The sequence below is a fragment of the Pelophylax lessonae genome (genome assembly GCF_965119305.1).
Source record: "Pelophylax lessonae genome assembly, chromosome: 2".
In the NCBI taxonomy this organism is placed as follows: Eukaryota; Metazoa; Chordata; class Amphibia; order Anura; family Ranidae; genus Pelophylax; species Pelophylax lessonae.
The window spans coordinates 152130027-152144836 of NC_138769.1; the positions used below are offsets into that span (position 1 = coordinate 152130027).

General features: G+C 46.0%; 1 protein-coding gene across 1 annotated transcript in view; it reads right to left on the bottom strand.

The window, feature by feature from the left end:
* SCARF1 (scavenger receptor class F member 1) overlaps positions 1-11820 on the bottom strand; it is a 135049-nt gene extending 123229 nt beyond the window's left edge. The window contains exon 1 of the mRNA XM_082245150.1: positions 11559-11820. Coding sequence (XP_082101276.1) covers positions 11559-11671 — 113 coding nt within the window. The 5' untranslated portion in view covers positions 11672-11820. The remainder of the gene's footprint in view (positions 1-11558) is intronic.
* Between the last annotated feature and the right edge of the window lie 2990 nt (positions 11821-14810).

The window sequence follows — 14810 nt, forward strand, 5'->3', positions numbered from 1 at the left end:
TTTATTGAGCCAATAGGAAGCAAAAAGATCTCAAATAAACCACTGCAAAGTGCAATACTTGCTTTATGAGCTCATCTTACCTACCAAGGCCACTTAAGAGGCTCTTCCAGAGTGCCTGGATATTCCTGAAAACTGAGTGCCTTTTTGTGCAAATATCAACCACAGCTTCTGTGGTCACTCTTTAGCCCATCTTCTTCAGTCCTCTGCACCTTCCTATCGGTCAGCCATGATGGACATCAGTGATGATGTCCATCATAGCTGGTGGTCAACAAAAAGGTGTAGAAGGTAGGTGGAGGTGAGCCAGGAATTCACAATGACAGCTGAGTTTGATATTTGGCGTTCTTTGCCCAAGCCCCATCTCCAGCTTGACACACAACATAATTATCTTGTCACTTGAGGCAGGGGAAAGAGTGTGCTTTTTCCGAAGGAGCATTACAGTTAGCCTGCAACCGGGTATTCCTGCAACTAGAAATATTGTGCATAGCTTACGACATTCGGTTTTGAGTCCTCAACTTTTAGACATATTGCCCTTCTACAAACTTTCAAAAGATCCTTAATTTGGCCAATGTCCACTTACTACGCATGCTAAAAGACAAGCTTTTCATACTATTTATTCATCTAGAAATAATTTATTTTTTTCTCTGGTTTCTCCAAGCACACATCATAAAGAGATGTCCAAACTATTTGCCTAGTGTAGTAGTAAAAAACACTTCCTTTGCATGGATACCTTTAATCACTTCTGGACCGGAAAGATTTGCCCCCTTAATGACCAAGCCATTTTTTTGCTATTCGGCACTGTGTTATTTTAATGGATAATAGTCGTGCAATGCTGTACCTAAATAATATTGATGTCCTTTTTTCCCCACAAATAGAGCTTTCTTTTGATTTGATTACCTGTGCGATTTTTTCTTTTTTGCACTATAAACAAAAAAAGAGCCACAATTCTGGGGAAAAAAAACAATATTTTTCACTTGCTGCTATATATATTTATATATATATATATATATATATATATATATACAGTGGGTACGGAAAGTATTCAGACCCCCTTAAATTTTTCACTCTTTGTTATATTGCAGCCATTTGCTAAAATCATTTAAGGTCATTCTTCTTCCTCATGAATGTACACATAGCACCCCATACTGATAGAAAAACACAGAATTGTTGACATTGTTGCAGATTTATTAAAAAAGAAAAACTGAAATATCACATGGTCCTAAGTATTCAGACCCTTTGCTCAGTATTTAGTAGAAGCCCCCTTTTGATCTAATACAGCCAGGAGTCTTTTTGGGAAAGATGCAACAAGTCTTTCACACCTGGATTTGGGGATCCTCTGCCATTCCTCCTTGCAGATCCTCTCCAGTTCTGTCAGGTTGGATGGTAAACGTTGGTGGACAGCCATTTTTAGGTCTCTCCAGAGATGCTCAATTGGGTTTAAGTCAGGGCTCTGGCTGGGCCATTCAAGAACAGTCACGGAGTTGTTGTGAAGCCACTCCTTCGTTATTTTAGCTGTGTGCTTAGGGTCATTGTCTTGTTGGAAGGTAAACCTTCGGCCCAGTCTGAGGTCCAGAGCACTCTGGAGAAGGTTTTTGTCCAGGATATCCCTGTACTTGGCCGCATTCATCTTTCCCTCGATTGCAACCAGTCGTCCTGTCCCTGCAGCTGAAAAACACCCCCACAGCATGATGCTGCCACCACCATGCTTCACTGTTGGGACTGTATTGGACAGGTGATGAGCAGTGCCTGGTTTTCTCCACACATACCGCTTAGAATTATATACAAGAAAAGATTCCCCTATGTGTGGGACTGTAAATGCCACTGAACACTGTGTTATGCATAAAATATCTTTATTAGTACAAAATACATACAAAATAATAACATAAATCAATAACATCACAGGGCATAAAAATATGCATGCATATGACAGACCAATTAACGAACACAATAGGGGCGCTTAGGAGTACAAGGTGATCGTGGAACCGGAACCGACCCTACGCGTTTCGGGCAAAAGAGCCCTTCTTCAGGGGTCACCCAAAGCTCCAGATACAATGCCTAGTATATCTAAAACAAGGAAGAAATGTTTTAAGTGTGGTATAACATGGTTAGTCCGTATATATATGTATGAGTGAGTAGACAGTATGTTTAATATTTTTAGTTTCATAATATATACTCAATATTCATGGACCTACCCTTAGCGTCTATCCCTATGGATTGGATTGGTCTGTCAGCTAAAAGATGGTATTACTACCATTAGGAGGAATGCCCAAATTCCCACAGGCCCGTTCCGGGGCTGCGAAGTCCGTGAGAGTATGAGAGGAGTAGTAGCATCCGCCCAGAGGAACCAGGGAGGCACCACGATGACCGGCAGAAGAAATTGGCTCAGTATAAACTACTCCCGTAAGGGGGAGAGGGATATATCCATGTAGCAACCTAGTACATAGAAGATGAAGTAGCAAGAATAGTAAAAAGTAAATTAGCTGATGGTAGGAATATACAACAAATTCGTCACTGTACGCTTAAAGAGACAAAAGGCAAATATTTACCTGTATTACACAGGAAGGATGAGACCGCAGAGGGTCCAGAATAGTACAAGTAGTAATAGTCTTGTATAGGTAAGATCAAGGTGTATGTGTATCTGTAAATGTAGATGGTATACCAGTAGGTGAGTAATAAATAATATTGAACCATCTTAAGTAAAGGGTAGTGACTTAGATAGTTTTATAATTCGGAACCAACGCCCAAAGAGGAAGAGAACACCATAGGATTGTGAGAAATGTGGAAGTATATAAGGTGAGTGTCAAAAAAAGTAAAGACATGAGAAAGGGTAGTACTCCTTTAGCCCCAGAATATGCATCAATTTATTTCGTCATGGCTTCTGATAAAGCAATATCAATAGCCGCTCGTAATAACGTTTATCCCAAAAGGGGGGAGAGATCACTTTGGGCATATATATAAGCGTCAAAGATAGATTTATGGCGGTATGTATATATGCATACTTATCTTGGGTAAAGGGTGCCATATTATAAGTCCAAATATATAGCCATAAACCTCTATGCAAGGACATTGAGGTATAATTGGAGATTATGCAAAAACGCATGCAATAAAGAGCAGTGTACAGACCCATACAGATGGCAAAAACCAATAGAAAAAAGCAAAAAGCAAGTGTGCCAATGAAACATGCAGAGAAGATCCCCATATAGGGGGAAGGAGGGTGCCCGTGGGGAACGAAATAAAAACATAAAAAGGAAAAGGTGAGAGATGTGCCATTATATTAAGTGGTGTCAACCAATCTAGTGAGAAAATCAGCTTACCTGTCTCCTATCTCGCTATGGGCTTGGCATCCTCTGCAGAGGGACGCCAGCCCGCTTAGAATTAAGGCCAAAAAGTTCTATTTTGGTCTCATCAGACCAGAGAATCTTATTTCTCACCATCTTGGAGTCCTTCAGGTGTTTTTTAGCAAACTCCATGCGGGCTTTCATGTGTCTTACACTGAGGAGAGGCTTCCGTCGGGCCACTCTGCCATAAAGCCCCGACTGGTGGAGGGCTGCAGTGATGGTTGACTTTCTACAACTTTCTCCCATCTCCTGACTGCATCTCTGGAGCTCAGCCACAGTGATCTTTGGGTTCTTCTTCACCTCTCTCACCAAGGCTCTTCTACCCCGATAGCTCAGTTTGGCCGGACGGCCAGCTCTAGGAAGGGTTCTGGTCGTCCCAAACATCTTCCATTTGAGGATTATGGAGGCCACTGTGCTCTTAGGAACCTTAAGTGCAGCAGAAATCTTTTTGTAATCTTGGCCAGATCTGTGCCTTGCCACAATTCTGTCTCTGAGCTCTTCAGGCAGTTCCTTTGACCTCATTTGCTCTGACATGCATTGTGATCTGGAAGGTCTTATATAGACAGGTGTGTGGCTTTCCTAATCAAGTCCAATCAGTATAATCAAACACAGCTGGACTCAAATGAAGGTGTAGAACAGGGCCGGAGTGGGACTCATTTTCAGCCCTGGAGTTTCATGACTTAGACCGGCCCACTTTAGTTCATGACTGACTATATTAAAATAATGTAATTAAAACCTCAGAATATAAGTTTGCAAAGGTGCACTGTTCTCTATTCTCTACAGCCTTGTAATTCATTGTATTTTTCAAAAAATATTTACAATTCAGTGCAAATTCAGTAGCCTAATGCCCCGTACACACGTGCAGATTATCTGCAGACTTTTGTCTGCAGATTTACCTTTTCTATGTAGTGCAAGGGCCTGCCGGATTGCATACAAATTGAAAGTGTTTAGGTTTGACCTCGTATTATATGGTTTTGGTAAGTCTGCAGACAAAAGTCTGCAGATAATCTGCACATGTGTACGGGGCATAAGGTCTCTTTCACACGGCCGCTCCGGTTTTTTTGTCCGCTGTGGCACTTTTTATTTTTTTTTTTTTACGGACACGGATGACACTTGTGTCATCCGGTCCGTATGTCTGCATATCATCCTATCCGTTTGCGGATGATATACGGACATAATGCATGTCTATGGGGTACAGGGGGAGATGGTTAGAGGCTGTGGGCATGGTACAAGGGGAGATGGTCAGAGGCTGTGGGCATGGTACAAGGGGAGAGATGGTTAGAGGCTGTGGGCATGGTACAGGGAGAGATGGTCAGAGGCTGTGGGCATGGTACAGGGAGAGATGGTCAGAGGCTGTGGGCATGGTACAGGGAGAGATGGTCAGAGGCTGTGGGCATGGTACAGGGAGAGATGGTCAGAGGCTGTGGGCATGGTACAGGGAGAGATGGTCAGAGGCTGTGGGCATGGTACAGGGGGAGATGGTTAGAGGGTGTGGGCATGGTACAGGGAGAGATGGTTAGAGGATGTGGGCATGGTACAGGGAGAGATGGTTAGAGGGTGTGGGCATGGTACAAGGGGAGATGGTCAGAGGCTGTGGGCATGGTACAGGGAGAGATGGTCAGAGGCTGTGGGCATGGTACAGGGAGAGATGGTTAGAGGCTGTGGGCATGGTACAAGGGGAGAGATGGTTAGAGGCTGTGGGCATGGTACAGGGAGAGATGGTCAGAGGCTGTGGGCATGGTACAGGGAGAGATGGTCAGAGGCTGTGGGCATGGTACAGGGAGAGATGGTCAGAGGCTGTGGGCATGGTACAGGGAGAGATGGTCAGAGGCTGTGGGCATGGTACAGGGAGAGATGGTCAGAGGCTGTGGGCATGGTACAGGGAGAGATGGTCAGAGGCTGTGGGCATGGTACAGGGGGAGATGGTTAGAGGGTGTGGGCATGGTACAGGGAGAGATGGTTAGAGGATGTGGGCATGGTACAGGGAGAGATGGTTAGAGGGTGTGGGCATGGTACAAGGGGAGATGGTCAGAGGCTGTGGGCATGGTACAGGGAGAGATGGTCAGAGGCTGTGGGCATGGTACAGGGAGAGATGGTTAGAGGCTGTGGGCATGGTACAAGGGGAGAGATGGTTAGAGGCTGTGGGCATGGTACAGGGAGAGATGGTCAGAGGCTGTGGGCATGGTACAGGGAGAGATGGTCAGAGGCTGTGGGCATGGTACAGGGAGAGATGGTCAGAGGCTGTGGGCATGGTACAGGGAGAGATGGTCAGAGGCTGTGGGCATGGTACAGGGAGAGATGGTTAGAGGCTGTGGGCATGGTACAGGGAGAGATGGTCAGAGGCTGTGGGCATGGTACAAGGGGAGATGGTCAGAGGCTGTGGGCATGGTACAGGGAGAGATGGTCAGAGGCTGTGGGCATGGTACAGGGAGAGATGGTCAGAGGCTGTGGGCATGGTACAGGGAGAGATGGTCAGAGACTGTGGGCATGGTACAAGGGGAGATGGTCAGAGGCTGTGGACATAGTACAAGGGGAGATGGTCAGAGGCTGTGGGCATGGTACAGGGAGAGATGGTCAGAGGCTGTGGGCATGGTACAGGGAGAGATGGTCAGAGGCTGTGGGCATGGTACAGGGAGAGATGGTCAGAGGCTGTGGGCATGGTACAAGGAGAGATGGTCAGAGGCTGTGGGCATGGTACAGGGAGAGATGGTCAGAGGCTGTGGGCATGGTACAAGGGGAGATGGTCAGAGGCTGTGGACATGGTACAGGGAGAGATGGTCAGAGGCTGTGGGCATGGTACAAGGGGAGATGGTTAGAGGCTGTGGACATAGTACAAGGGGAGATGGTCAGAGGCTGTGGGTATGGTACAGGGAGAGATGGTCAGAGGCTGTGGGCATGGTACAAGGGGAGATGGTCAGAGGCTGTGGGCATGGTACAGGCAGAGATGGTTAGAGGCTGTGGGCATGGTACAGGGAGAGATGGTCAGAGGCTGTGGGCATGGTACAGGGGGAGATGGTTAGAGGCTGTGGGCATGGTACAGGGAGAGATGGTCAGAGGCTGTGGGCATGGTACAGGGAGAGATGGTCAGAGGCTGTGGGCATGGTACAGGGGGAGATGGTTAGAGGCTGTGGGCATGGTACAGGGAGAGATGGTTAGAGGCTGTGGGCATGGTACAAGGGGAGATGGTTAGAGGCTGTGGGCATGGTACAGGGAGAGATGGTTAGAGGCTGTGGGCATGGTACAAGGGGAGATGGTCAGAGGCTGTGGGCATGGTACAGGGGGAGATGGTTAGAGGCTGTGGGCATGGTACAGGGAGAGATGGTCAGAGGCTGTGGGCACGGTACAGGGAGAGATGGTCAGAGGCTGTGGGCATGGTACAAGGGGAGATGGTCAGAGGCTGTGGGCATGGTACAGGGAGAGATGGTTAGAGGCTGTGGGCATGGTACAGGGAGAGATAGTCAGAGGCTGTGGGCATGGTACAAGGGGAGATGGTCAGAGGCTGTGGGCATGGTACAAGGGGAGATGGTTAGAGGCTGTGGACATAGTACAAGGGGAGATGGTCAGAGGCTGTGGACATGGTACAAGGGGAGATGGTCAGAGGCTGTGGACATGGTACAAGGGGAGATGGTCAGAGGCTGTGGACATGGTACAAGGGGAGATGGTTAGAGGCTGTGGGCATGGTACAAGGGGAGATGGTCAGAGGCTGTGGGCACGGTACAGGGAGAGATGGTTAGAGGCTGTGGGCATGGTACAGGGAGAGATGGTCAGAGGCTGTGGGCATGGTACAGGGAGAGATGGTCAGAGGCTGTGGGCATGGTACAGGGAGAGATGGTCAGAGGCTGTGGGCATGGTACAGGGGGAGATGGTCAGAGGCTGTGGGCATGGTACAGGGAGAGATGGTCAGAGGCTGTGGGCATGGTACAGGGAGAGATGGTCAGAGGATGTGGGCATGGTACAGGGAGAGATGGTCAGAGGCTGTGGGCATGGTACAGGGAGAGATGGTCAGAGGATGTGGGCATGGTACAGGGAGAGATGGTCAGAGGCTGTGGGCATGGTACAGGGGGAGATGGTCAGAGGCTGTGGGCATGGTACAAGGAGAGATGGTCAGAGGCTGTGGGCATGGTACAGGGGGAGATGGTCAGAGGCTGTGGGCATGGTACAAGGAGAGATGGTCAGAGGCTGTGGGCATGGTACAGGGAGAGATGGTCAGAGGATGTGGGCATGGTACAGGGAGAGATGGTCAGAGGCTGTGGGCATGGTACAGGGAGAGATGGTCAGAGGCTGTGGGCATGGTACAGGGGGAGATGGTCAGAGGCTGTGGAGGGGTCTTACCTGGCCGTGATGAGAGGCGAGCGCCACTGCTGGGCCACTGCAGTTTTTTTCTTTCCATTTAAAAATGGCGCCCCCCCGGCGTCATTAGGTCACTGCTGGCAGAGGAGGAGGGACAGATTACTTAGCTGAGACAGGAGGCGGGGCGGAGGCGGGACGAAGTGCTTAGCTGGGAGGAGGTGGGAGGGAGAGAAGACATCCTCGGGTCTGAGAGGAGGCGGGGCGGAGGCGGGACAAACTGCTTAGCTATGAGGAGGCGGGGCGGAGGTCGAGCATAATTGTAATAATGCAGAGCTTGCTGATTAAATTTTTTCTCTACCTCCGTCCCGTCTCCTCCCAGCTAAGCAGTTTGTCCCGCCTCAGCCCCGCCTCCTCTCAGACCTGAGGATGTATTCTATCCGTGCCGCCTCCTCTCTGCTAAGCAACCAGTCCTGCCTCCTCTCTGTCAGCTGTGTTCTAAATTTTAGAACACCGGTGTCACCGGCCCTCAACCCGACCAGCCCACCGGGAATTCTCCCGGTTCTCCCGATTGGCCAATCCGGGCCTGGTGTAGAACCATCTCAAGGATGATCAGAAGAAATGGAAAGCACCTGAGTTAAATATATGAGTGTCACAGCAAAGGGTCTGAATACTTAGGACCATGTGATATTTCAGTTTTTCTTTTTTAATAAATCTGCAACAATGTCAACAATTCTGTGTTTTTCTGTCAGTATGGGGTGCTATTTGTACATTCATGAGGAAGAGGAATGAACTTAAATGATTTTAGCAAATGGCTGCAATATAACAAAGAGTGAAAAATTTAAGGGGGTCTGAATACTTTCCGTACCCACTGTATATATATATATATAAAGAAAAAAATATTTTTTCATCCTTTTAGGCCAATTTGTATTCTACTAAATGTTTTTGGTAAAAAAAATCTCAATAAGCCTATTTTGATTGGTTTGCGCAAAAGTTATCACCTCTACAAACTAGGGGAAAGATTTATGTCATGTTTATTTATTTATTTTTACTAGTAATGGCAGCGATCTGTTATTTTTAGTGGGACTGCAACATTGCGAAAGACAGATCAGACCCCTAACTGACATGTTGGACACTTTTGGGGGGACCAGTGACATTACTACAGTAATCCGTGCTAAAAATATGCACTGTTACTGTAATGATAACACTGGCAGGGAAGGGGTAAACCTAGGGGTGATCAAAGGGTAATTGTGAGCCTAGGGGAGTGTTTTATAACTGTGGGGGGAGGGACTTATGAAATGATCATAGAGATCTGTGATCCTATATAGAAGGAACACAGGCGCTCTGTGATCATTTCAGAGAGAATAAAAGGTCTGCTGTGTTTACAACAGCTGACCAGTGTTCTCTCTCAGCGGGGAGCGATCGCGGCTGCCCGGCCGCAATCGTGCCGCCGGTCCCATAGATCGGCATCCCCGCTGCTTAGTGGGGGCGGGAGCGCGCCGCCGCCGTGAGCTCACCCCCAGGAGCGCTCCCGAGGATCGCCGTACAGGTACGGTGATTCGCACAGCCAAGCCAGCCTGCGGCAGTATATATAAGGCGGGTGGTCGGCAAGTGGTTAATATACACCTAGATCTTAAGCCGGGCCATACACAGTTAGAATCTCGGCTGGTTCCTGCTGAACCAGCCGTGATTGAAACCGTTAATGGGCAGGCTGAATGTACCAAGTTGATGGATTGATCTACTTGGGTACAACCAGCCCCCCTGGATTTGCTTCCAATTATCGCTAGCGGCTCCTAAAGCCACTAGGAAAATTCTTCTCCCAGGGAGACAGGTGATTGCTGTACAGGTGATTGCAAGAGGCTGCTATAGGCATCGTTCACATGGGGGATAATACAGTGTAAGCTGGCACGAGGCTGTGTTTGTCTGCACGGGAATGCATAGGTGTTCCGTGCATCCCCATGCAGGCAGTCCCATTGATGTCAATTGGAACACAACAACGTCATGGACAGAGATGGATTGCTGTGGCGATCTGCCCGAAAGTGGGAGCAGGTACTCCCCCTACCCCCCCAAATATTGCCAATCATTAAAGGGGAGGGGGGATGCAAACAAGCAGAACTTCCCCTTTTGGGTGAAGTTCAGTTTTAAACCTGATCCCACCCCCATTCTTAGCCCTATACTAACTACGCTGTAAAAGAAAGCTCTGTATACTTATCCAATAAGGGTGCTCCGGTCCGGTCACATGATTTCCCCAGCAGATGGCTTCAGGTGAGAGTAGAGATCGCCGACAAGGGCTGCAGAGCCTGGGCGGTGACATCACCATAGGGGCATCTGTTATTTGCTGTTCCTCCTTTCCCCTGAAGCCAGTACTGGACTGAACTGCCCTTGATTAGGTAAGCATAAGCATCTTTCCTTTACAGGGTGGTTAGTATAGGACTTAGAATGGGGTGGGAATGGGGTTTGCCACACACAGATCGGAAATCAGCCGGCCCCTGCTGAACCAGCTGAATTTCAATTGGTCTGTATCCCTGTTAACACTGCCCTCTCCAGACATCGCTGCTGCCCAAGGGTGACTCCATTGTTCCTCCATGGTATACAGGAGTCACCCTAAGACGGGAAATGTGTTATTAGGTAAAAAAAGAAAAAATCTAAAAAACCAAGCTAATGCTGCCACCACATTAAAGGATTGGTAAGCTGCAATATATTACATTTTTGTTTTTTTGGTTTCAAAACTCTGTATAAATTTTTACAAAGGTGAACAATTTCAAAATATACTTTCTATGATTGGCACCTTTCCCCACTTCACCACTTCTTTGGTTTTAGAATAAGGGGAGACAAATTAGAACACCTGTTAAATTATTTTGCGGTCTGTGTCCCCATTAACGAGTTTCACCCTCTCTATTTGTCCTGGTGACCATTATCACTGAAAGGGAAACTGAAATAAAATCCCAAATTTTGGGATGTCGCCAAAACAGGATTAGAGGGGAAATCTTCCAATTCTGACACTAGTTTTGGTGTCCCTATTGACAACCAGGGTTTTCTTTCACTTTTGTCAATTTTCTCTCACTTCCTGCTTTGACTTTGGGACAGGAAGTAAAGGAATATCTTTCTAATGGGACACAGATGGCCAAAAAGGTTATAATTGTCCCTATCCAAAATGATGAAAAAAAAGTTTTGCTTCTAGCCATACTTTAAAAATTAATGTGCACTTCTTCATATCAGTAGGGTCTTTCAGTTTTTATTTGTTCTATCATTCAAATACAAATAAAGATAAATACTTAAATACGGCCAGGAGAAGTTTACGTATTTCACAATGGCTCTTGAAATAACTAGACGTATTATTGACAATAATACATTACAATTATATAAAGATAATGAGTACAGACGATGTCTGGATCTAAAACATATAACAGCTCTATTTTAATATTCTATACACTCCTTACAATCTTAAATGTTTCTGTGAGTCATAAAGAACTCTGCAGATGCTTTGAAGTGCACATTATATTTCACGATTAGCAATTTTCAATTTAAACAAAATGTACATTGCTTCATATCTTTCGGGTCTTTACATTTCTCTTTTTTATCTTCCAGATTATTAAAAAAGATTCAAGATAAATGCTTACATTAGACCAAGAGAACTTCGTCCATGTCACAGTGACTCTTGTAACAACTAGAAAAAGTAGCAATGATGATACATTGCAATTAGGGTAATAAGTGCGGATGAAGTCTACATCTGCAACATACAACAGCAGCATTTAATTATACTAAACACTCCTTACAATCTGCAAGGCTCAGTTATTTCACATATAAAATCCAAAGACTGTACAAAGTATCTGTTTTCCTGGAAATGCAGGGTTAGCCAGAGTTTTCTTTTCCTAGAATGAAGCACCAGTTCAGGGACAAACATTAAGTGTGGGCTGCGGAGTAATGAATGCTTACCCATCAGATGCACAAACATTTTTCCCACTGGGGTCCAGATCCTGAGAGTTCAATCCAGGCAACCAAGTCCACCATAATACCATCAGCCTCAGCTTTGTGATGTGAAAGAGCATGGTCCCTGTTCATGGAGTCAATGTGAAGCCAAGAACTTGAGATCCTAGACAGGATAGGGATAGAGAAGGCAGAGGTTGTACTGGAACTCCTGAACCATATTTACAGCAGAGTTGTCTCTTCCGTACACTGTCCCACACTGAATACCCTGGGATCAAGTTCCTTCTTCATATTTTTCCTGAGGAAGTATAGGAGGGGATGCAGAATTCCTGCCATTGAATCCCAACAGTGGGAGGGGGATCAATGACACACAGGATCTGAAGTGCAGTAAAGACCTAAATGCCAGTACACAACAATATGAATAGATGCTAAGGTGATGAATACGTTTTTGTGTATGTATTGTGATGCAGTTGTGTTTTGTACAGGAAATCTACATAGAAGAAAGATGTGCTCCCTTTTTAAAGTACAGTAAACCCCCTTCCATCGCGGTGGTTACGTTCCGGACCCACAGCGAAAAGTGAAAATCCGCTAAATAGAAAAACCCTATTAAAATACACTGTAGGCATGTTTTTTTTTACTGTCACTGTACGTGTAAAAGCATTTTGAGGTCTTTAAACACACTTTTAAAACAATAGAAACTCATTTAAACACATAAAAGATACTGAGAGACATAGCAAGAGCTATGGAAAACACAAAAATATTTCATTTTTAATGATTTATATAGACAAATAACATTACAGAAAAAAACGCAATATAGCGGGACCGCAAAAACTGACCCGCGATGGAGTGGGGGTTTACTGCATTCCCTTTACAGATGTTAAAGCGGAGTTTCACCCAGTAAACTTTTTTTTTTTATAAAAATACCCCCGGGACGGTCAGGGCTAGTGCATTCCACAATGGTTAGCCTCTGATCTGTCCCGGGTTGCACTTACCTGCAAGAAGAAATACTTACCTTGAAAATGTATTCTCCAGCGCTGCCATCTCAGGTGTGGGCAGCTTGAAGCCAGCGCGATCCTCTTCTGTGTCCTCTTCCGTCTTCTTCGGTCCCAGGATGCACTGCACCGGCCCCGCCGTCACTTACGGTGTCGCAGCGTCATCCCTGCACAGCTTCTGGGCATGCCCAGAAGCTGTTTAGCAAGGTATGACGCGCCTACACTGGAACTGACGTCGGGGCCGGTGCAGGCGCATTGATTCCTGGGAGCGATGATGTTCAGCTCCCAGGAATCATTGCAAATCGGAAGTGACGGCGCAGGCCGCGGCCGAGGAAGGAGGAAGTAGATGGTAAGGTGAGTATATTTTCTTCTAAACGAGGTAAGTAGAAAAAAAAAAAAATTGCGATTATCCATTTGTTTTTCAGGTGACCCGGAGCGAGAAGATGGAGGTAAGTATAATTTTAGGGTGGAACTCCACTTTAAGAAAGATTTGAATTAGACTTATATAAGTACACCGCAATTCAAACATTTTGCATGGGGTTTGACATACACTATATTATCAAAATGATTGGCTCCCCCTACCTTTACATGCACATACACTTTAATGGCATTCCAATCTTAGTCCGTAGGGTCTAATATTTAGTTGGCCCACCCTTTGCACTATAACAGCTTCAACTCTTCTGGGAAGGCTGTCCACAAGGTTTAGGAGTGTGCCTATGGGGATGTTTGACCAATCTTCCAGAAGCACATTTGTGAGGTCAGGCACTGATGTGGATGAGAAGGCCTGGCTCACAGTCTACACTCTAATTCATCCCAAAGGTGTCCTATTGGGTTGGGGTAAGGACTGTGCAGGCCAGTTAAGTTCCTCCACCCCAAACTCGCTCATCCATGTATTTATAGACCTTGCTTTGTGCACTGGTCCAAATCATTTGGTGGAGGGGGGATTATGGTGTGAGGTTGTTTTTCAGGTTGGGCATGGCCCCTTAGTTTTAGTGAAGGGAACCCTTAAGGCGTCAGCGTACCAAAACATTTTGGACAATTTCATGCTCCCAACTTTGTGAGAACAGTTTGGGGATGGCCCCTTCCTGTTCTAACATGACTGCACACCAGTGCACAAGGCAAGGTCCATAACATTTGTCCTTTACCTATAAATATTAGTACCCAGTTATATTATGTACACCTAGGAAAGAATCCATGCCTTTTTTAAAAGCAATCTAGTGAGCTGGCCAGAACCACCTCTGAGGGGAGTCTATTCCACGTTTTCACAGCTCTTATGGTGAAGAAAGCTTTCCGTATTTGGAGACTAAATATATTTTCCTCTAGACGTAAAGAGTGCCCCCTTGTCCTCTGTAATGACCTTAAAGTGAATAAATCAACATCAAGTTCACCATATGGACCCCTTATGTATTTATACATGTTGATCATATCCTTCTTAATCTCCTCTTCTCAAGAGAGGTTGCCCTTCTTTGCCTTTTCTCCAGTTCCCTGATATCCTTTTTGAGAACTGGTGTCCAAAACTGAACTGCATAAAGCCATGGATGGGCGAGTATGGGGAGGAGGAACTTGGCTGGCCTGACCTCAACCCAATAGAACACCTTTGGGATGATTTAGAGCAGAGACTGCAGGCCAGGCCTTCTCGTCCAACAGCAGTGCCTGACCTCACAAATGCGCTTCTGGAAGAATGGTAAAAATCCCCATAGACACACTCCTAAACCCTATGGACAGCCTTCCCAGAAGAGTTGAAGCTATTATAGCTGCAAAGGGTGGGCCAACTCAATATTAAACCCTACAGACTAAGAACGGGATGTCCATAAAATTCATGTGCGTATAAAGGCAAGCGTCCCAATAATTTTTGGTGATATAGTGTATTTCATGATCAATACACCTATTTAATAGCTCTGTCCACACAGAAACTATGTCATTTTTGGAAAAATTATGCTGGAGAATTAAAGTATATCTAAAGCTAAAACTTGGCAGAGTATTGCCAGATTAATATCCCTGCCAGGTTTTACAGACACCTATGTCTCAATGGGTAGATTTCCTTTTGCCTCCTTTTCTGTAGACACAAAAATAAGTGACAGGTAATCACCTCTAAGACATTTGTGACTGGATCAAATGTCCTAAACAAATTTCAATTTACCTTCTGTTCCAGGGACAACTCAAAATGTTGGATATTCTCCTACTTTAATTTTAGGACTGAGCCCTGCATCATGGCAAGAGGTCGTGTGCCCCCCTCCCCTCCCCCATACCTGGTACACCAGGCATTTTG